The sequence below is a fragment of the Artibeus jamaicensis genome, unplaced genomic scaffold (genome assembly GCF_021234435.1).
Source record: "Artibeus jamaicensis isolate MK-2021 breed Jamaican fruit bat unplaced genomic scaffold, CSHL_Jam_final scaffold_369, whole genome shotgun sequence".
Classification (NCBI taxonomy): Eukaryota; Metazoa; Chordata; class Mammalia; order Chiroptera; family Phyllostomidae; genus Artibeus; species Artibeus jamaicensis.
The window spans coordinates 13,756,733-13,778,566 of NW_026522042.1; the positions used below are offsets into that span (position 1 = coordinate 13,756,733).

At 37.2% G+C, this 21,834-nt stretch overlaps 1 protein-coding gene across 2 annotated transcripts in view; it reads left to right on the top strand.

The window, feature by feature from the left end:
• GOLPH3 (golgi phosphoprotein 3) overlaps window positions 1-21,834 on the top strand; it is a 37,276-nt gene that overhangs the window by 11,882 nt on the left and 3,560 nt on the right. Inside the window, exons 2-3 of one of the 2 annotated variants that reach the window (XM_037128967.2) lie at window positions 7,433-7,564; window positions 11,923-12,037. In XM_037128967.2, the coding sequence (XP_036984862.1) occupies window positions 7,433-7,564; window positions 11,923-12,037 (247 nt within the window). The remainder of the gene's footprint in view (window positions 1-7,432; window positions 7,565-11,922; window positions 12,038-21,834) is intronic. The other variant, XM_037128969.2, reaches the window with a different exon arrangement.

Sequence of the window (21,834 nt, forward strand, 5' to 3'; positions counted from 1 at the left end):
CCCTCCAGTCTGGCAACTATCAGTTTATTCTCTGTATCTATGAGTTTGTTTCTATTTTGTTTGTGTGTTTATTTTTTTAGATTCCACATGTAAGTGAAATCGTGGTACTTGTCTTTTCTCTGTCTGACTTATTTCACTTAGATAATACCTGTGGGTCCATCCATGTCGTCACAAATAGCAAAATTCCATTCTTTCCTGTGGCTCAGGAATATTCCATTGTGTGTATGTACCACATCTGTTTTTATTTATTCCCCCATCAGTGGACCTAGGTTTTTCCATATCTTGGCTATTGTAAATCATGCTGTAGTAAACATAGGGGTGCATATAGCTTTTTGAATTAGTGTTTTGGATTTCTTTGGATGTCTTCCCGGAAGTGAAATTGCTGGGTCATATGATGGTTCTGTTTTAAATTTTCTGAGAAACAATACTTTTTCCACAGTGGTTGCACCAATTTACAATTTCACAAACAGTGCAGGAGGGTTCCCTTTTCTCCACATCTTCGCCAGCTCTTGTTGTTTGTTGATTTATTGATGAAAGTAATTTTGACAGGTGTGTGGTATTAGCTCACTGTGCTTTTAATTTGCAGTTTCCCTGGTTAGTGATGTGGAATATCTTCATATCTCTATTGGCCCTCAGTATGTCCTCTTTGGAGAAACGTCCAGGTCCTTTGCCCATTTTTAAATAAGATTGTACTTTTGATGTTGTATGAGTTCCTTATGTATTTTGGATATTAACCTCTTACTGGATGTGTCATTGGCAAATAACCTTTCTCCATTCAGTAGACTGTCTTTTCATTTTGTTGGCGGTTTCCTTCACCGTGCAAAAACCTTTTAAGTTTGATGTAGTCCCATTTGTTTATCTTTTCTTTTGTTTCCCTTGCTTGGGGAGACATATTAAAAAAACATGGCTAAGAGTGATGTCAGAGAGTTTACTGCCTGTATTTTTTTCTAGGAGTTTTATGGTTTCAGGTTTTCCACTTAGGTTTTTAATTGATTTTGAGTTTATTCTTGTGTATGGCATAAGAAAGTTGTCTAGTTTAGTTCTTTTGCATGTATCTGTCCACTTGTCCCAGCATCATTTATTAAGGGGACTGTCTCATTGTATATTATTGCCTCCTTTGTCATAGATTCATTGACTCAATAGGTGTGGCTTTGTTTCTGGTTTCTCTATTCTGTTCCGTTGATCTGTGTGTCTCTTTTTATGCCAGTACCATGCTGTTTTGATTACGATAGCCTTGTAGTAAAGTTTGATGTCAGGTAGCATTCTACTTCCAACTTGTTCTTTTTCAAGCTTGCTTTGCCTATTTTGGTCTTTTGTGCTTTCATATAAACTTTAGGATTATTTTATTTCTGTAAAAAATGCTATTGGTATTTTGGTTAGGGATTGCATCGAATCTGTGGATTACTTAGAGTAGTATGGACATTTTAATGATGTTAATTTTTCCAATTCAGGAGCACAGTGTATGGTTTCATTTATTTGTATTTTATTTCTTTCTTCAGTGTCTTACAGTTTTCCAAGTACAGCTCTTTCACCTCCTTGGCTAAATTTATTCCTAGGCATTTTATTCTTTTTGATGCAATTGTAAGTAGGATTGTTTCTTTAATTTCTCTTTCTGATAGTTTATTATTGGTGTATAAATATGCAATTCATTTCTGAATATTAATTTGTATCCTGCTACTTTACTGAATTCCATCAATAAGTCTAACAGTTTTTTGATGGAATTTGTAGGGTTCTTTATATATATATATGCGTGTGTATATGTACACATATACACATATATACACATATACATACACATATACATACACACACACATACATATATACACACACACACACACACACACACACATATACACACACACACATATATATACATTTCCCTGGGAGAGTCTGCTCCATGCCTTGGAGCAGACTCTCCCAGGGAATTGTAATCACAAAGTAGTTTGAAGTTCACTGGAAATTGATTTGGGGATGAACTTCCATTTGATTGTCAGTCTTACCCATACCACACGATACTGTGTGTGTGTATACACACACACACACACACACACACACATATATATATATTATCGTGTCATCTGCAAGTAATGACAGTTTTAGTTTTTCCGTTCTAATTTGGAGGCCTTCTATTTCTTGTCTGATTGCTGTGGCTAGGACTTTCAACACATTGTTGAATAAACATGATGAGGGTGGACATCCTTGTCTTGTTCCTCATTGTAAAGAAAAAGCTTTCAGCTGTTTACCACTGACTGTAATGTTAGCTCTGGGTTTGACACCTGTGGCCTTTATTATGTTGAGGTTCATCTCTATCTTTTAATTTACTTTGCATTTTCTCTTCATTGTAAGAAGGTTGAGAGTAGAGAAGGATGTGGAAACAATAAGTTTTTTAAAATTGCACCAAATTATATAGTTGTATTTTGGGCAGGTTTTTTTTTAATTAAATGAGTATAGGAATAAAATAATCAGTCTAGTTCTAGTTTTCACACATTTGTAGTCTCAGTTTGTAGTTTGTGGTGGGGGAACGAGACAGGTGAGAATGAAAGTCAAAAGTGCAAAGTAGCATTCCTAGTGCCACTTCGGCAGTGGAGACGGTGCACTGTTAGTTCAGAGGAGGCACAGAATTGGGCTGAGGCCATCCTGGAGGGTGTGAGGAGCAGGGAGGATTTGAGCTGGGTGTCAAACTATGTACAGGGGGAAGGGTGTTCCGTTCTAGGAGAGTAGGGGTGGCCAAGGCATGGAGCAGACTCTCCCAGGGAATTGTAGTCACAAAGTAGTTTGAAGTTCACTGGAAATTGATTTGGGGATGAACTTCCATTTGATTGTCAGTCTTTTAAGAGGGTACCTGTGAAATTTTAAATTAAAAATAGAAAATTGTTTTAAAATGCAGTTTTGATGATTTTTACAAAATACTTGGTATATTTAGAAATTATTGTTTATAAGTTTTGAACTTAGAATATTCTTTCTGTGTATCCATTTATCCATTCATCTGTCCATCTATCCATCTGTCACTTGTTCTCAAATATAGTTTTGGATCTTTTATGATGTGGACGGTGTCCCCAGTGCTGAGCCAGAAATATTATTAAGATGGTGCCCTTGTCCAATCTCCACAGTCTTAATTGTGACTGGGAGATCTAAAAGAGAAGGAAAGCTGTAAGTTTTGTATTTTTAATTTTTTATTATGGTAAAACACAGGTAACATGGGATTTACCGTTTCAGCTATTTTATTATTTTTTAATTTATTTTAATTGTTCTGGTACAGTTTTTTTGTCTTTTACTCCCATCCCAGCCCATCCCCGTTCCAGCCATTTTAAAGTGTACAGTTCAGTGGCGTGAAAGACATTCACGTTCCTGTCTCTGTTGCGGCCGTTATCACTGTTTTCATCATCTGAAACTCTACCCACCAGAAATTCATTCCTTTTTCAGGCTGAGTAATATTGTAATTGTGTTATAGGTATATACCACATTTTGTTTATCTGTTCATCTGTCAGACATTTTGGTGGTTTCAACTTTTCAACCATTGTGAATAAGGCTGCTTGGAACATTGTTGCACAAATACCTGTGTGAGTCCCTGCTTCAATTCTTGATTATATATCTAGAGGTGACTGCTAGATCATACAGTGATTCTGTGTTTAATTTTTTTCTGGAATACTTATTTTATGTGTCAGGTCTTTACAGGGAAGTTTTTATATGATACCTCATTTATTCTTCACCAAAACTCTGCAAAGCAGGCATTAGAACATCCATTTCACAAGGAGGGAGCCATCTCATGGTGTAGTCATAGCCCCAGTCCACACATACACCTAGTAAGAGGCAGAATTAGCATCTGAGTTCAGAGTTCAAACTCTTCTAATGAAGTCAAATTTTCATAAGACAGATACAGCTCACATGAGTTCTAATCTGTAAAATATTAGAATCAAAGCACATTAAAAACTCTAGTTGCAGAAGCAGTATCCTTTGGTGATGACCTGGAATGAAATGCCTACTAATTTCTAGATCACAGAGACAGTCAACCTGCCTATCTGTCTGAGTGGACGAGTGAGATGAGGCAGTGAAACCCTTTGTATCCCAAGCAGGTTAGATATTTCTCCGCAGCTACCCTAGGGTAGGGTATCCCATGACATGAGGGATTCCAGAGTTTGTGTCCACTTGAAAATGCAGACTTGAGCCAGAATCCTAGCTTTGCTTCTTACTAAAACATATCCTGGGACAAATTGCTTAACCTTTGTGTAGTTTAGTTTCTTCATTTGTAAAAACAAATAATAATTGTAGCTACTTCATATAGTTCCTATGAAAATTAAGGGAGTAGATCCATGTAAATAAGTGAATTTGTGCTTAAAACTATGCCCAGCACATAGCAAGCACTTGCAACCAAGGTAAGATGCTGTTACATTTTTTTCTTTTTAAATTTTTAAAGTTATCCATTAACTAATTTTTCATTGGCACGACTTTAGATGCATCATCCACCTTGGTCATTTTCTTCTGGACTTTCTCCTGTTTGACCTTTTCCCTCCTCTCTTGGGATTACCAGAACTGAGCATACTACTCTAGGTACAATCTGATCAGACCAGACTAAAAAATTAGGTATTGCCTTGCTTGTTCTGGACCCAATTAATCCTGATGTGTTTATAGTCACATATACTTATACTCTAATTAAGTCACATATACTTATATTCTCTAAGTAAGTCACTTATACTCTCTGTACTTATATCAAGTTTAATATCCTTCCTCTTTTTTCTGAAGGCAAAGAACTGAACTAAGTAATCTTAATTTCTTTCTTGTGCAAGGTCATCTTGGGTGGAGTTCAAAAACTTGTCTCTATGTTTGATTTTTTGAGGAAACTACCATACTATTTTCTGTAGTAGCAGAACCATTTTAGGTTCCCAGCAGTAGTGTTCAGTGATTGCAATTTCTTTTTTAAATACATTTTATTGATTATGCTATTACAGTTGTCCCATTTTATTTTTTCCCTTTTGTCCCCCTCTGCCCTGCACAATCCCTCCCCCCAGCATTTCTCCCGCTTAGTCCATGTCCATGGGTTGTACATATAGTTCTGTGGCTTTTCCATTTCCTGTACTATTCTTAACCTCCCCCTGTCTATTTCATACCTACTATTTATGCTTCTTATTCCCTGTGCCTTTCCCCCCAATATCCCCCCTGAACCCCCATGCTAATAATGCTCCATGTGATCTCCATTCCTGTGATTCTGTTCTAGTTGTTTGCTTACTTTGTTTTTGTTTTTTTAGGTTCAGTTGTTGATAGTTGTTAGTTTGTTTTCATTTTACTGTTTATAGTTTTTGATCTTCTTTTTCTTAGATCTAATCCCTTTGACATTTCATATGAAAAGGGCTTGGTGATGATGAACTCCTTGAACTTGAACTTATCTGGGAAGTACTTTATCTGCCTTCCATTCTAAATGATAGCATTGCTGGATAGAGTAATCTAGATGGTAGGTCCTTGCTTTTCATGACTTTGAAAACTTTTTTCCAGCCCCTTCTTGCCTGCAAGGTTTCTTTTGAGAAATCAGCTGACAGTCTTACAGGAACTCCTTTGTAGGTGACTGCCTCCTGTAGGCTTGCTGCTTTAAAGATTCTTTCCTTCTTTTTAATCTTGGGTAGTGTAATAATGATGTGCCTTGGTGGGTGCTTCCTTGGGTCCAACTTGTTTGGGACTCTCTGAGCTTCCTGGACTTCCTGGAAGTCTGTTTCTTTTGCCAGAGTGGGGAAGTTCTCCTTCATTATTTATTCAAATAAGTTTTCAATTTGTTGCTCCTCCTCTTCTCCTCCTGGCACCCTATGATTCAGATGTTGGAATGTTTTAAAGTTGTCCCAGAGGTTCCTAAGCCTCTGCTCATGTTTTTGAGTTCCTGTTTCTTCATTCTGTTCTGGTTGCCTGTTTATTTCTTCCTTCTTCTCCAAACTCTTGATTTGAGTCCCAGTTTCCTTCCTGTCACTGTTTGTTCCCTGTATATTTTTCTTTATTTCACTTTGCATAGCCTTCACTTTTTCCTCTATTTTGCAACCATACTCAACCATTTCTGATTACTAGTGTTTTGAACTGTGCATCCTGATTACCAGTGTTTTGAACTGTGCACCTGATAGATTGGCTATCACTTCATTGCTTAGTTCTATTTTTGGAACTTTGATCTGTTCTTTCAGTTGGGCCATATTTTCTTGTCTCCATCAGCCAGTTACATAGTAAGGGGTGGAATCTTAGGTATTTGCCAGGGTAGGGCAAACCCACATGGATGCCTGTGGTACTGTTTGTGGGGGAGGGGTCCAAGAGGGAACAATGGGCTTGCTCAGCTCTCAGTCACTTCCCCCACTACCCACAAGCAAATCGGGCCCTTGTGGTGCTCATTCCTGGGTGAGTGGTTTTGTGTACATTCTAGGACCCTGTAGGTCTCTCCAGTTAACTCTCCTGTGAGGCTGGGAGTTTTCTCCCATTAGTGCAACCCCCACAGATATTTTTTCAGTCAGAGGTTTTAAGGCTTTATTTCCCATTGCTGGGATGCTGGGTTGTGTGGTCTCTTGTTCCCCAGTTGTTCCTTGCGGTTTATATGCATGCAAATGGGGGACTACCCAATGTGCCAGCTGCCGCCTGGTCTGCCCTGGCCTGCCGTGTGTTCTCTCTGACCTGGCTGCCTGTCTCTGCCCCTCCTACTGGTCTGGATGAATGTTTCTTCTTTGACTCCTTGCTTGTTGGACTTCCTTCCATACACCTCAGTTTTCTGGCAGTTCTGGTTATTTTCTGCTTTTAAATTTGTACTTTTTTTGGTTGTGCAAGGAGGCAAAGTATTATCTACCTAGGCCTCCATCTTGGCAGGAAGTCTCTGATTACAGTTTCTTTACATACTGCCCAATATGTATCACTTTCTTTTCTGTTTTGTTTTGATAGTAGCCATTCTAACAGGTATGAAGTATTATTTTATTATGGTTTCAATGTGCATTTCTCTAATGGTTAGTTACTTGAACATCTTTTCATGTACTAATTGGTCATCTGTATTCCTTGAGAGAACATAAATGAGAATAAATGTTTTTCCCGAGCTGGTTAATGTGTCCAGGTATACTAATAATAAGCGACTGTGATCTGAGGTTACTGTGTGCATGAGCCCCTGTGCTTGTAGTCTGAAAGAGCTTAATGAACACATACCTTAATGAAGAATGAAAGACACTGTACTTTTAAACCTCTGATTTCCAAAGTTATTTGTTGTTTCTCTACATGTAAGGATAAATGGTAAAAAAAAAAAAAGTAAGCCCTGAAAATCCTGAAAATTCTAGATTAGTAATATATAGTAATTAAATTTTTTCAGTATTGTTTTTAAAATTATAATTATGGAAAGACAAAGATAAAAGGCACCAAATGGCAAAAATATTTGTTTTTGACTCTGAATTCAAAGTAAATTAGTTATTTTCTTTTCTTTTTTAAAATAGGGTTATACATCATTTTGGAATGACTGTATATCATCTGGATTACGTGGCTGTATGTTAATTGAATTAGCATTAAGAGGAAGGTTACAACTAGAGGCTTGTGGAATGAGACGTAAAAGTCTATTAACAAGAAAGGTAAGAGGAGTGCCGAACAACTTATCCTTGTTAAAGAGTTTGTGCTGCCTAAAAATGGAGAGTGTTTCTGTTAATGGACTTCAAAAATTAAAGAGGAAGTTGATTTTAAAGTTTTTATTAGATCATGTTTCTGTTATATTTTTTTAATTCTTGGTTTTCTGATTCTTTGTGCATAATGAGGAGTGTAATTTACTGTGACAGTCACTGGCCATGGCGTCTCACGTATGCAGAAAGACTCCAGACTTCATTTGCTGCTGTTGAAAGCCATACTGTATTTTGCTATGTATAATCCACTCCCATGTATACTGTACTTGCACATTTTGGCCTGAACTTTCAGGGAAAGAAAACTTCTGTTTTAATTTTTAAAGTAAATTATTTATTTATATTTAGAAACAAAACTGATTATCATATTTCAGGGTATTATTTTGCATATGGATATCATTGCTTTCTAGAGTTACACTTTTAACACATAAGCATAAATAAAGAATTAGAAACATTTATATAAATACAGAATTAGTACTACCCATATATAACATGCATCCTTACTTTTCCTTCAGAAATTTGGGCAAAATGTGTGTTATACATGGCGGAATATGGTGATTTGGGAAGACTTGTCATAACTTTCATTGTTTTTTGGGGGGTGTGGTGTTTCAAAACTTTTTTCCCTCAATACAGTGTCCTAATGCAATCCAAAGAGTTTTAGGTCAGAATGGAATTTTTTTTATTGATATGTTATACAGAGTAATAATCCTATAGGAAAGAAAGTCATTACTGATTTTTTAAAGGTATATACAAAGTAAATATGGTATATCAGAAAATAGTTTTCATGGGACTTTACAGTTAATTCTTGTCTGGGCATTTAAAGTCAAATGAGCTGACATGAGATAAGTTTTTAAATTATTGTTTTAGACAACTATATATATTATGAAGCAGAGGGTAATTTTATTTTATTTTACTGTGCAACCACAGAATTATGGAGGAGAAGACCTTAAGAGTCTGTTACAGTTATTGATGAAATATACACATGGGTTGCTAGTAATTATAGTAGTTATAAGTAATTTTGCATTAATGTTATGGATCCCAGACCTGAAGAGAAAATGTGTTGATACTGGTTCTTTGTACTCGTGTTCATACTTCTTTGTGGTAACAAGACCAGTTTTGTGTGCCATGCCTTGTGCTTTACCCTGGAGAGACAGCGGTGACCAGGACACGTGTTCCCTGCCTGTGTGGGCTTCTTGTTTCAGTCTGTGTGTTTCGGGGATCTTAGTTAAGTAGGTAGTTGATACATCTTTTGGAAAAATACTCAAGTGTGATTTAATTTACACACTTAAACCAGTTTTCTTTGTAGCTGTCCTGTTTTCTTACATGCTCCATCAGAGAAAATGTAGCAGTATTAATCTTCAGATGCTAAAATACACCATATAACTCCATTAACTCCATTAAAATTCACCTTATGTTCCAGTCTGAGTGAGTTATGCTTGGGTTCTACTGGGTTTTCCTGTGACGTTTTTACTGCTTTCAACTCTCTGTTTTCTGGATCTGATACTTTCTTCCATCCTTGCGGGAAACTGTGGAGACTTTGCATTCCTGTAGATGCTACTTCAGTTTTACTTGACAGTTTAGTTATATTTGACTGGCAGTAGAATGTTAGATTTAAAGTATTTTTTCATGGAATTTTTGAAGGTATTTTCCCATTGTCTCATATTTTAGAGTTGTGGTTAAAGTTTGATGCCCTTCTGATTTTCATTCTTTGTATGAGATCTGCTTCTTTCTTTCTGGAAACATTTGGGATCTTCTGTTTATTCCTGGCATTCTGAAATTGTATGATTTGTCTTAATGTGAGTCTTTAAAAATTCGTTATGCATGCATGCGCTCTTTCAATTTACAAATGTGTCTTTTGGTTTTGGATAGTTTTCTTAATATTTCTTGTATTTTCTGCCCTCTACTTTTAGGACTCTAATCACTTGGATGTGGGCCTTTTGGCTACTCTTTCTTTTTTTTGTGTATTTCCCAGTTTTATTGAGATGTAATTGACATTCTCTGACTTCTCTTATCTTTAACCGTCTGTTCAGTTTTTTTTAATCGTGGCTCTCATGTTTTTTATTTCCAGGAGCACTTTCTTGTTTTGTATCGTGGCTTCTCATTCTTGTTTTATTGGTGTAATATCTTTAAAATCTCTGATAAGATTTGGCTTTTCTAAAAGTTTCATATGTGTTATCTGTGTTTCATCAAAGTTCTTATTTCCTTTCTTTTGGTTTCTTTGCTTATGAAGGCTTTCTCTCAAAAGTCTTGTCGCCCTTGGTTATCTGTTCAGATTGAAGAAGGAGACTTTCTCCTCCAGAGGAAAAAAAAAAGTAGAAATTACAGGTGTGGGCACAAAATATTTGCCAGTGAGCTGCATGTTACTGAATTTTATTAAGGAGTTTAGAACTTGGAGTCAGAAGAGTTTTAAGCAGAAACAGTGGAATGTCATGATAAGATTTGTCTTGTGTAAAGATCACTGAAGAGAGTGGATTGAAAGGGTTAAACTAGCCAGGGAACTTAAATTAATCCACAAGAAAGATAACCAGGTTAAGTAGACTAGAATTGTTGCAGAGTTGATAGCGAAAAGTGGTCTCTCTGAGACAGATTAGGGGACTGAAATTCATAAGAAAAAATATCCTGATATAAGACCGCTCTCTAAGTGGGTGGGGTGGGCATGAGGTGGGCACTGAGGCTAGCTTGCACAGATTTCAGGCGTGAGTGGGCAGTAAGAAGGGGTGTGGCATGACCCCACTATATAGACACAACTTGCTCTCCGCAGGTTCTTCTTTGACCCCCTTACTGAAAGCGGGGTTTACAAGAGCGCTGTCCAAAGAACTTTCTGCCGTGATGAAAATATTCTGCATGTGCACTGTCCAATATGATAGCCACTGGCCACATTTGTGTGAGCGCCAAATGCTTGAGATGGGACTAGTGCAAATCGGGACATGCTGTGAATAAAAACGCACCCTGTATTTTGAAGACTTACTACAGACTAAGAAGGATGTGAACTATCTCAATTAAAAATACTTATTGCAGCCCTGGGCAGGTGCTCACTTGGTTGGAGTGTCACCCCACACACCAAAAGGTTGTGGGTTCGATCCTTGGTTGGGGTGTGTATGGGGGGCAACCAGCTGATGTTTTCTCTTTCACATCGATGTTTCTCTCTCCCCATTCTTTGTAAAATCAATCAACATATCCTTGGGTGAGGATTAAAAAAATAAAATAAAATATTTAATTGCATGTTAATATTTTGGGTATAATGGGTTAAGTAAAATATATTAAAATTAATTCCACCTGTTTTTTTCAATATAACTGCTAATACTTAAAAAAATAGATTTGTGTTTTGCATTTGTGGTTCTTAATATATTTCTATTGTCACACTGTCTCAAATAGATATTATATGTATATTTCAACCTTTTAGAAGATGATTGCATTTTTTGAACAAAAATGTAAAGGACACATTTTTGAGGATAAACTTAAGAGAGGACTGTTGCATTAAAAATAATACTGTTAAATTTCATCACATTTTAATAGCTTAAATAGAGTAATATACAGGTTTATATTTGATATTATACAATTTAAACTAGAAATTTGTTGCTGAGGCAGCAAGAACATTAATGAAGGCTCTGGAGTCTATTACTTGGCTAAAGCAGTGTAGCATGTTTCTGTCTCATCCCCCGAATCTGGACTTTTCCACCGTTAAGGTGGATTCTGTATCCTCGTAGAGTTTACACAAAAATTTGTAATACTTAAAAATTTTATGTCATCAAGCTTATTGGTGTTTTCTTTAAGTTGTCAGAACTTTGAAAAACCTTTCTCACCTTCCAAATTATATTTCATTATGTAAATCTTTATTTTATTGTGGTATATAAGCTCTGAGGAGAGCTTACTTTTTTACCATTAATGTATTAGTTTTAATAACATTTATTGACAAATGTATTTTTCTACTCATTAAATGCTACCTTGTATCATATACTGAGTTTTTACATATAATTGAAACTTTCTGGAGCTAATAAATGTTTAAAAATGAATTTATGGGTAAATGTAAATAGCCCAAGGTTGAGTAGTGAGAGTAATTATGGTTAGTATAAACTGTTCTAGCACTTTGCTTTAGTAATTAAGCTTGTTGTTATTCATGGTTGTAACTAATCTGCTTAGATTAAATGTTGGATTTTCTTGATATAGAAGTAATTTAAAATCTGAACTTTGATACTGCATGTACACTTGGGGCTTTAGCTACAATGAATTATTTGCATAATTAAGTTTCTCATTTGAAGAGAACAAGTCTCTTTAGGAATCTGTGGGTCATCTTTGTCTCAATGCTTACATTTTAGGTGATCTGTAAGTCCGATGCCCCAACGGGGGATGTCCTTCTTGATGAAGCCCTAAAGCATGTTAAGGAGACTCAGCCTCCAGAAACAGTCCAGAACTGGATTGAATTACTTAGTGGTAAGTTTCTGTGTGTAAACTAAAAATCAAATTCTGTTTAAATTTTTTTTTTACGAGTTTAAAATCCTTTTAAAAGGAACTCAGACAAAATAGCCAAGAGCTTGTTTTGTAATTTAGGCATAGGTTGTAAGATATCAGTCACTGAACAGGGAAAGTAGTGGTTTTTAGAATTTCATGCCCTTTAACAAGACTGAGCAGGTGTTGAGTGAGATGTTAATATCCTCCTTTAGAGCTCCCATCCTTTAGCAGAACGGCCTCATGCTGTCTTGTTCTGGGTAGGCTAGGTTACGCTTTGGTAACAAACAACACCCAGACCTGCAAGGCTTAAAACGATAGTTTATTTCTCAGTCATACTCTGAGTCTGTCACGGCTACTTCATTCTCCCTCTGACAGGCAGACAGGTTGAACCCCCCCCCCCCCCCCCAGCCCCCCAGAGCACTGTCTGTTACTGGTGTAAAAGGAGGAAGAGCATGGCAGGTCTCTCAGGCTCTTCAGTTGCTGCTCAGAAACGACGGGTTTCAGGTTTCATTGTATAGTAACTTATTTGTGTATTTGTCTAATCTAGGCGGAGAGCGCCTTCAGTACAAGAAGACCTAAGTTTTGTTCTTCCTCTCTACGATTAACATAAAATGTACCTGTGCATACAGTTGACCCTTGAACAGCATGAACTCCATGGGTCCACTTATATGACATTTTTCAATGGATACTGTAAATGTATTTGTTTTCCCTTAGGACTTTATTAATAACATTTTCTTTTTCTGACTGACCGACTGAATTGCAAAAATACAGTATATAATATAACATAAAGTAAAATGTGTGTTAATCATTTTTATGTTACTGGTAAGGTTTCTGGTCAACCGGAGGCTATTAGTAGCTAAGTTTCTGGGGAATCAGAAGTTACATGTGGATTTTCGACTGCTCAAGGGTCAGCGCCGCTACCCCATGTGTTTAAGGCTCAGCTGTACACGTATTGTTATTTCATTTCATGTTTAGACATTACCGTTGCTTAGCAGAACTATTGAAACACATGTGGACTTTGTCAGAGATTGGTAATTAACGTGACAAAAATTTTTTACTTACAGAGTTTCTAAAATAGTAGTCTCTATTAGGATGCTCTTTTATTAATAAAATTTTGAGCATTGCGTGTTTGTTTATTTAAAAATTGAATATATATACTCCATTAGCTACTAGGGCAGTAATGGGCACTTTACACTTGGGGCAGGATTCATTCTTTGTTTTGATAATTTTGAAATTTTGGTTTTGACTACCCTCTTGTAGATCTGCTGGTAAAGTTGCTTGCCACATTGAGTGAGAGAAACTTTATTCTTTACCTTCTTTTTTTGTTAAATATTTTACTTATTTTTAGAGAGAGGGGAAGGAAAGGAGGAAGTGAGAGACAACATCCATTGGTGGCCTTTCCTGTACCCCCCAACTGAGGACCTGCCCTGTAACCCAGACGTGTGCCCTGATATGAAATTGAACCTATGACCTTTTGGTTCACAGGCTGGCCCTTAATCCACTGAGTCACACTAGCCAGGATTACTCTTTCTCTTCTTCATGTTTATGAGATTGCTCATGTCTTAACCGATCATTTCTTCTGCAAGAGTCTTTTAAATTACTTTGCCCATTTTATGAGGATTTGTTTGGTTAAAACTAGATAATACGGTCCACAAGTCCACTTACTCAACACATACCAGTAGAGCATGTCGTGTGCCCAGCTCATTGTCACATCTCTCTGGTTATCCTTGTTCTGTTTATGCCTGTTGGTGACATGGGCCATCTGACAGATTCAGAGATTAACATCAACTGCGTATGTTAAATATTAACAAATACAGTTATTTTAGAAAAAAGTGGAAGTGCTGATAACTTGTAATCCTACCCTAGTGGATCATTTTGTACATCCTTTGAAGATCACCGACCTAAGCAACCTTTGGGTAGAGCTCATTTTGTACTGCCATTGTTAACCACCTCTGTTACTGCAAATTAGAACTTGTAATTAGGTTCTCAGCTGGCCCGAAGGAGGGTTTCTCAAAGTTTACCTGGGGTAGGGATATACCCAGGGGTTAATTTTATTATTACTTACACTGTGCATCATACATGCTAAACCTCCTGATATATTGTGAACGTTATTTATATGTGTGTGTATCTCATTAATTTAAAAATTAATATGCACATATTCGAGGCAAAGACTTAAATATGTTTAACAATGGTTTTAAGAATAAAGAGCTTCTGCCCTGGCTGGTGTAGCTCAGTGCATTGAGCGTAGGCCTATGAACCAAAGGGTCACCAGTTTGATTCCCAGTCAGGGCACATGCCTGGGTTGTGGGCCAGGTCCCCAATAGGGGGCACGTGAGAGGCAACCACACACTGATGTTTCTCTACCTCTCTTTCTCTCCCCTTCTTCTCTCTCTAAAAATACATAAAGTCTTTAAAAAAGAGAGAGAATAAAGAGCTTCTGGCTTTCTGAAATCTTAGGGCCTGCTGTTGATCAGCTTGGTCACAAGGTGTCACCAGACTGCCAGATTTCTGAACAGCTGCTTTTAGTTTTTTAATTTAATGTCAAGGAGGGCAAGGTTTTTTTTTTTTTTGTAGTAAATTATGTAGGTAGATGTTCTACTGACGTAGTTCCTGGGCAGAGGACATAACCTTTGAGGAACTTTTCCTCTCTGTACATACTGTACTTTGCCATGTGTAATGTGCACCTACGTTTTGGGCCCAAACTTTCAGGGGAAAAAATCTTTTGTGTTATGGTATATAGATATGGAATTAGTACTCCCCCCATATAATGCACCTCCTTATTTTTCCCTCAAAAATTTGGGCAAAAACTGCATTATTCATGGAAATATGGTACTTCTTTCAATTTCCTTTACAAAAAAGTGAATAAGTTATGTATATTTTAAATTTGCTTTTTAACTTAATAAAGTTTTTTCATATAAACAGTGAGTAAATTAGGGACTGATGAATAATAATATGAATTACAGTAACATCTTTTAATCTGGAATTTTTAGTATCCATTTTTCAGGCATTTATTACAGGTATTTAAAAGGTATTTAATATTCTGCTTAAATTGAAACAGCTATATTTTTAGTAGCACAAGTTAAACCTTTATTGTATCTTTACTCATCCAGCTACCCTTCTCCAACCCCAGTTTATACTGGTTTCTTAAAGTATGCTAATCTCAAGGGTGAGTCTCTTTGGATTTCGCCTAATTTGGTTCTTTTAAAATAAAAAGCAGAAATGTCAGGATACCAAGACACTTTAACCACTCAGTTATTTTTGGGGGGTTGCCAAAAATAGTATTAAACATTGTTACACTGTTTTAACCTTCTACTTATTATATTTCTTCATTTTTTCAAATACCCGAGGAGATCTGAATAATATTTTTGTTGAAGTGAGCATACAAAGTTTGCCCTTTTCCAGCGAATTGCTACAAAAGAAGATGATGTCTTATTCCCTTTTATTCCCTTTTTATTACTTCCTCTGAGGCAGGAAGGATTGCCCATAAGAGCATGTAGCCTTAAGTGGAACACCTCCCTTGAAGGTGGGTCTGTCTGTGTTCAGTCTCTTCTAAGTTTTTAGCACTGAACTGTAAGTTAGCATATTTTGGAATTGAGAAATTTCTTACAGCAACTTTATAAGCATTACATTGGTTACAATATATATGATTTTATTGTGGATAAGTTGTAGATAAACCTTAATATGACTTAAATACAGTAAACAGTAAGTCATAAATTGCTGATCCCATTTATTTCCCACGAGAAAGAAAAAAATTACTGTGTAGCAGCATTAGGAGGATTTTTTTTTTCCAGGTCTGCAAAGAGAAATTTAACTCTGGGTTTTTCAGAATAATTTTAATTGCCTCCCATTCCCCCCTTCTACCTCTGCGCTCCCCCCTTCACCCCCATTGGTTGGGAATAGATGGCTAATATATTCTCCGAGGTATAGAGTATCTTCCTATTTGACTAGCAGATTGCTAGGCAATGATTCTTTGATAACTAACAAATTATTATAAGCATAGTTAATAATTTACCTTAGCATTGAACTAGTTTTTTAATGGGCTTTTATGTAAATTTGGCTGTTGAGTAATTTGTTAAATTTTTTTTAATTTTATTTTTTCCATTACCATTTAGTCCTTTTATACCCACCTCCCCCTGGCAGTCAGCACACTGGTATCCACGTCCATGAGTCCTTTTTCCTTTTTGCGCAGTCCCTCCCTCTGCTCTCCACAGCCCCTCCACTCCAGCTGTCAGCCTGCTCTCTGTCTGTGAGACTTTCTCTCTTTTCCAAGTTAGTTCAGTTTGTTCATTAGGTTCCACATATGAGTGGAATCATACGGTATTAGTCTTTCTCTGACTGGCTTATTGCACTGAGCATAATGTTCAGGTCCATCCATACTGGTTGCAAAGGGCAAAAGTTTCTTTTTTATGGCTGAATAGAATTCCATTGTGTAAATGTCCCATAGTTGTTTGTCCAGTCATCCACTGATGGACACTTGGGAGTAATTTATGTTTACTAGTTTAAATTTCCAAAAGTTAATTGAGAATGTTAGAAAACACAACCTCGCCACTTCTAGCCTAGTGACTTAGGCTACCCACCACCTGCCAATGGCATTAAAAAGCCAATACAAAACCCAGTCCCTCTGGTGAAAGGCGCAGCAGGCAGGCATTTATTGAGACAGTGGGGCAGTTAAAGTTCTGCATGTGATCATCGCCTGTCCACTTTATTTCTCCTGCTCAGAGTGCAGGCTCCTTTCTTTTCCTTTTGGAGGACGTGGAATCCTACTGGATTCCAAGATTCAGCTTTAAAGTTCTTTCTCCTGTAACTTTTCTGGAAACACCCCTTAACATCAAGCCTGAGTAATTTCTTGTTTCTCTGGGCGCTTTGTTCATAGTGTTTTTATGGCCCTATTTGCATCTTATTCTAGCCAGTATAGTTATATTATGCATCTTTTTTCTTCACTTGATTTTAAATTTCTAGTTAGAAATATGTCTTACTTTGTATTTTCAGAACCTAACATGATTGTTTTTAGACCATTATAAATATGGTAAATTCTTTCTGCCAAAGTGTTGATTCTGTACGTGGATAAATAACGATAACTCAAGTTTCTTGAGAGCTTACTGTGTACCAGGTTCTGTTCTAAGAACCTGCTGTATCTTAGCTCATTTAATCCTCATAATAACCCTGTGCGCTGAGCATACTTATCTTCACTTTACAGATGAGGAGAGAGAGGTTAAGGAACCTTGCCCACAGTCCCAGAGCTAGGAGATGACCAAGTTGAAACTCTGGCTCGTTGTTACAGCATTAGGCTGCAATGCTTCATCAAGTAACTGTTAATAATTTCTTAGCATTAAATGTAGGTATGAGCTTGTTTAACACCAGAAACTGAAATGTTTTTATTTATTATTAAATTATGGTTTTTAAAATACGATTAGGTTTTAAAGTCTAATAGAGCCCCCAGATATACTTGAGCTCTTGTCTCTCTCTTTTTTTTTAATTCTCACCTTAGGGCATTTTTATTTCCATGACTTTTAGAGAGGATGGGACAGAGAGAAACATCAATCACTTGTCTCTAATATGTGCCCAGACTGGGTGGGGATCATACGCACCCAGACTATATGAACCTAGATTGAGGACCACACACCCCCCCGACCTGAGACCAGGGATCAAACATGCCATCTAGCCATATGCCCTTGACTGGGAGTCGAACCCACAACCTTTCTGTTATGGGATGATGCTCTAGCCACCTGAGCCACACTGGCCAGGGCAGCTGTTCTCCTTTTTGAAGTCACCAAGGAAATTGAATGCAGTGATTGTCTTTTGTGGAAGCTAATTTGCCAAGGTTTTTTTAATTGGAAAAAGTCATATTGTCTCTAAATATAGGTGGTGACTTCAATTTACTAATAATTCATGGCACCAACACTATTATTTGATAATTTTAAAAAAATTTGTAGGTGCACACAGTGAATCACAAGATGAAAACATAGCAGTTTCGGATCATTTACTCATTTACAAAAATAGCTCTTGCTCTGGCTGGGTAGCTCAGTTAATTGGAACCTTGAACTGTGCACCAAAAAGTTGTGGGTTCAATTTCCAGTCAGGGCACATACATAGGTTGTGAATTTGATGCCCAGTCCGGGCAAGTATGGGAGGCAACAGACCAGTGTTTCTCACATCGATGTTTCTCTCTCCCTTTCCCTCTCTCAAATCAGCAAACATGTCCTCTGGTGAAGATTAAAGAAGAATAGCTCTTTTCTCTTCATCGTGTTCACGTGTTTCTTTAAATTATTTAAATATTTATGTAGCCATTTTAAAGTGTTTGTCTGCTAAGTCCGTTGTCTCTGTGGTTTGCATTATGTCTGATTTGGTTTATAGTTTCTTTTCTAAAACTATCCTTAGTTTTAGGTCATGTTTTCCATCTTCACAAGTTTAGTAATTTTTATTGGATGCTGGGTGTTGAGTGCCATGTTGTTGAGTACTGAATTTTATTGTCTTCCTTTATGTAGAGTGCTGAATTTTGTTTTGATAGTTAAATTGCTTGTGGATTGGCTTGTTTTTTAACTTTGTTAGGCCACGTTTACAGTAGCATTTTAGTCAAGGGCTAGTTTAGCCCTGCTACGAAGCTGTGAGCCTTCTGGAGTCCTGTCTGAATGTCCTGTGCGTTCATTGAGTCTTTCCACTGAGGCTGGTTGGCAGTCAAATTATTTTAATCCCTGTTCAGTTTACAACTTTCTTGTATTTTGTCTTTGCCTGACATTGTGGAGTTCCTCACCTTAACATGCTTGGCTTTGTTTGCAGCCAGATTCAGGGGAATACCATGCGGATTTCTAGAGCCTGTAACCCACACAGTTCTCTCTTCCAGTACTCCGCTGTGCGCATTCCAGTTGGTTTGCCCCTGACCTCTGCCGCCTTAACCCAGTGTGACTTCCGTGCTCTGCTTTGGGTCTTCTGTCCTTCAGTTTCCTTTAATGTGCCTTTAGGTGGAAAATTTGGGCAGCGGTGCGGCTCACTTAGGTTTCTCTCAAGGAATGCAGCTCTGGGCTGCCTTTTGATTAGCCAGTGAAAACAGTTTTTTTATACATTTTACCCAGATTTTTCATTGTTTAAGGTGAGAGGGCAAGTCCAGGACTGATTACTCTACCAAAGCCCTATATTTTTTATTGTTAACTCACATGCAAAGATAATTTCGTCTGTGGCCCACTGAATAGTAGTGGATTTTGAGACAGCGTTGTGTGCCAGAATTTTCTGTGACAGTGGAAGTGTTCCGTTTGCATGTATCCGAACAGTAGCCCCAGCCGCACATGGCTGTTTAGCACACGAAATGTGGCTAGTGCAGCTGAATAACTGAGATTTTTATTAATTTAAATTCAATAGCCCCGTGGTTAATGCCTCCTATAGCGGACAGTACAGTTTTAAGGTTTTTCTCTCAGTATTAGAAAATTTCAACCTTCCAGCTTTTGCATATAATAAAAGTTCCTGTGGTTGATTTTTAACATGCCCTAATTTAGAAAATTATTCTATTATAAAAGTTAGTTACATGTTCATTGGAGATCATTTGGAAAATATAGAACATACAGTACAGAAAATTTGTCACACACAACTCCCAAAGATAACCAATGCCTGGACCAGGGATTGAACTGCAACCTAGGTATGTGTCCTGACCGGGAATCAAACCCACAACCTTTCAGGACGAGGCTCCAACCAATTGAGCCACACTGGCCAGGCCAAGAATAATATTCTGATATATTTCCTTCTAGTCTTCTGTAGAAAAAAACTCTTTTAGTGAAAAAAAACAATTCAGTTTATTTTAAATATTTCTGTCTCACAAGAAAATGTTACATGTATAACAAGGTTAAAGTGAGGAAGCTGTGTGTCCTGGAGAATTAGCTTTACTCTGTTTGTCAGCACAGGGTCGCACAGCCCAGACAGGCTTCCCGGCCTTACAGGTGGGTGTTACGTGGGAGCAGGTTCAGGAATAACACATTTCTTAGGAAGGGCTTATTTCACTTAACTGTGTGTTGCAGATTGGTGTGTAGCAGAAAATAAACATCTTGTTTTGCTATTGGCTACTTTCTGACAACAGCCAGAGAAAGGCCAAACATAATTTAATATTTGGCTCATCTCCACATTAGAGGAAGTGATTTGGATGCTGCTTTCATTTCCATTGTTTGGGTAACTGCTGGGCTTGAAGGTGTTCCAGAGGTTAGGGTCCAAAGGCCCGGCCTTCAGGGGCTTCATGGTTTATTTGACAAGTACACATAGTGGTACTTTTCTTCTGTTTCTCTGGAGAAGAAAAAATTAAATGTTATTGTTTATTTTAATAGTGCAGAATTTTGTAAAATTAGATAATCTCATTTTTTTTAATTAAAATTTCAACTCCAGTTAATATAGAAGTTATATTAGTTTCCAGTGTACAGCATAATGATTAGATGTTTATATACTTTATAAAGAAATTACCCCAGTGAGTCTAGTACCCATCTGACACCATGGATCATTATTACAATATTATTTTTTATTTTTTAAAATATATTTATTTCCACCCTGGCTGGTGTAGCTCAGTGGATTGAGCATGGGCCTGCGAACCACATGATCACGGTTCGATTCTCAGTCAGGGCACATGCTTGGGTTGCAGGCCAGTTCCCAGCAGGGGACACACAAAAGGCAACCATACATTGATGTTCCTCTCCCTCTCTCCTTCCCCCCTTCCCCTCTAAAGATAAATAAATAAAATCTTAAAAAAAAAACACTTTAAATTTAAAATATATATATATTTTTTTAATTTAAAGTGTATATATATATAAATTTAAAGTATATATATATATATAAATATATATATATATATATATATATATTTATTTCCCTTCACTCTGCACCACCTCTCCCACCAGCATTCCTCCCCCTTAGTTTGTGTCCTTGGGTCATACATATAAATTCTTTGGCTTCTCCATTTCCTATACTGTTCTTAACCTCCCCCTGTCTGTTTTGTACCTACCAATTATGCTTCTTATTCCCTATGATTCTCCCCCCATTCTCCCTTCTCCCATTCCCCTCTGATAGTGCTCCATGTGACCTTCATTTCTGTGATTCTGTTCCTGTTCTAGTTGTTTACTTAGTTTGTTTTTGTTTTTTTAGGTCAATTTGTTGATAGTTGAGTTTGTTTTCATTTTACTGTTCATATTTGTGATCATCTTTTTCTTAGATAAGTCCCTTTAACATTTCATATATAAGGGCTTGGGGGTGATGAACTCCTTGAACTTGACCTTCTCTGAGAAGCACTTTATCTGTCCTTCCATTCTAAATGAAAGCTTTGCTGGATAGGGCAATCTTGGATGTATGTCCTTGCCTTTCATGACTTGGAATACTTCTTTCCAGCCCCCTTTTGCCCGTAAGGTCTCTTGAGAAATCAGCTGATAGTCTTATGGGCACTCCTTTGTAGGTAACTCTCTTCTTTTGTCTTGCTGCTTTTAAAATTCTCTTTCTCTTTAATTGTGGCTAATATAATTATGATGTGCCTTGGTGTGTGCTTCCTTGGGTCCAACTTGTTTGGGACTCTGAGCTTCCTGGACTTCCTGGAAGTCTTATTTCCTTTGCCAGAGTGGGGAAGTTCTTCATTATTTATTCAAATAAGTTTTCAATTTGTTGCTCTTCCTCTTCCACTTCTGGCACCCCTATGATTCAGATGTTGGAATGTTTTAAAGATGTCCTGGAGGTTCCTAAGCCTCCCCTAATTTTTTTGAATTCTTGTTTCTTCATTCTGTTCTGGTTAGCTGTTTATTTCTTCTTCTCCAAACCATTGATTT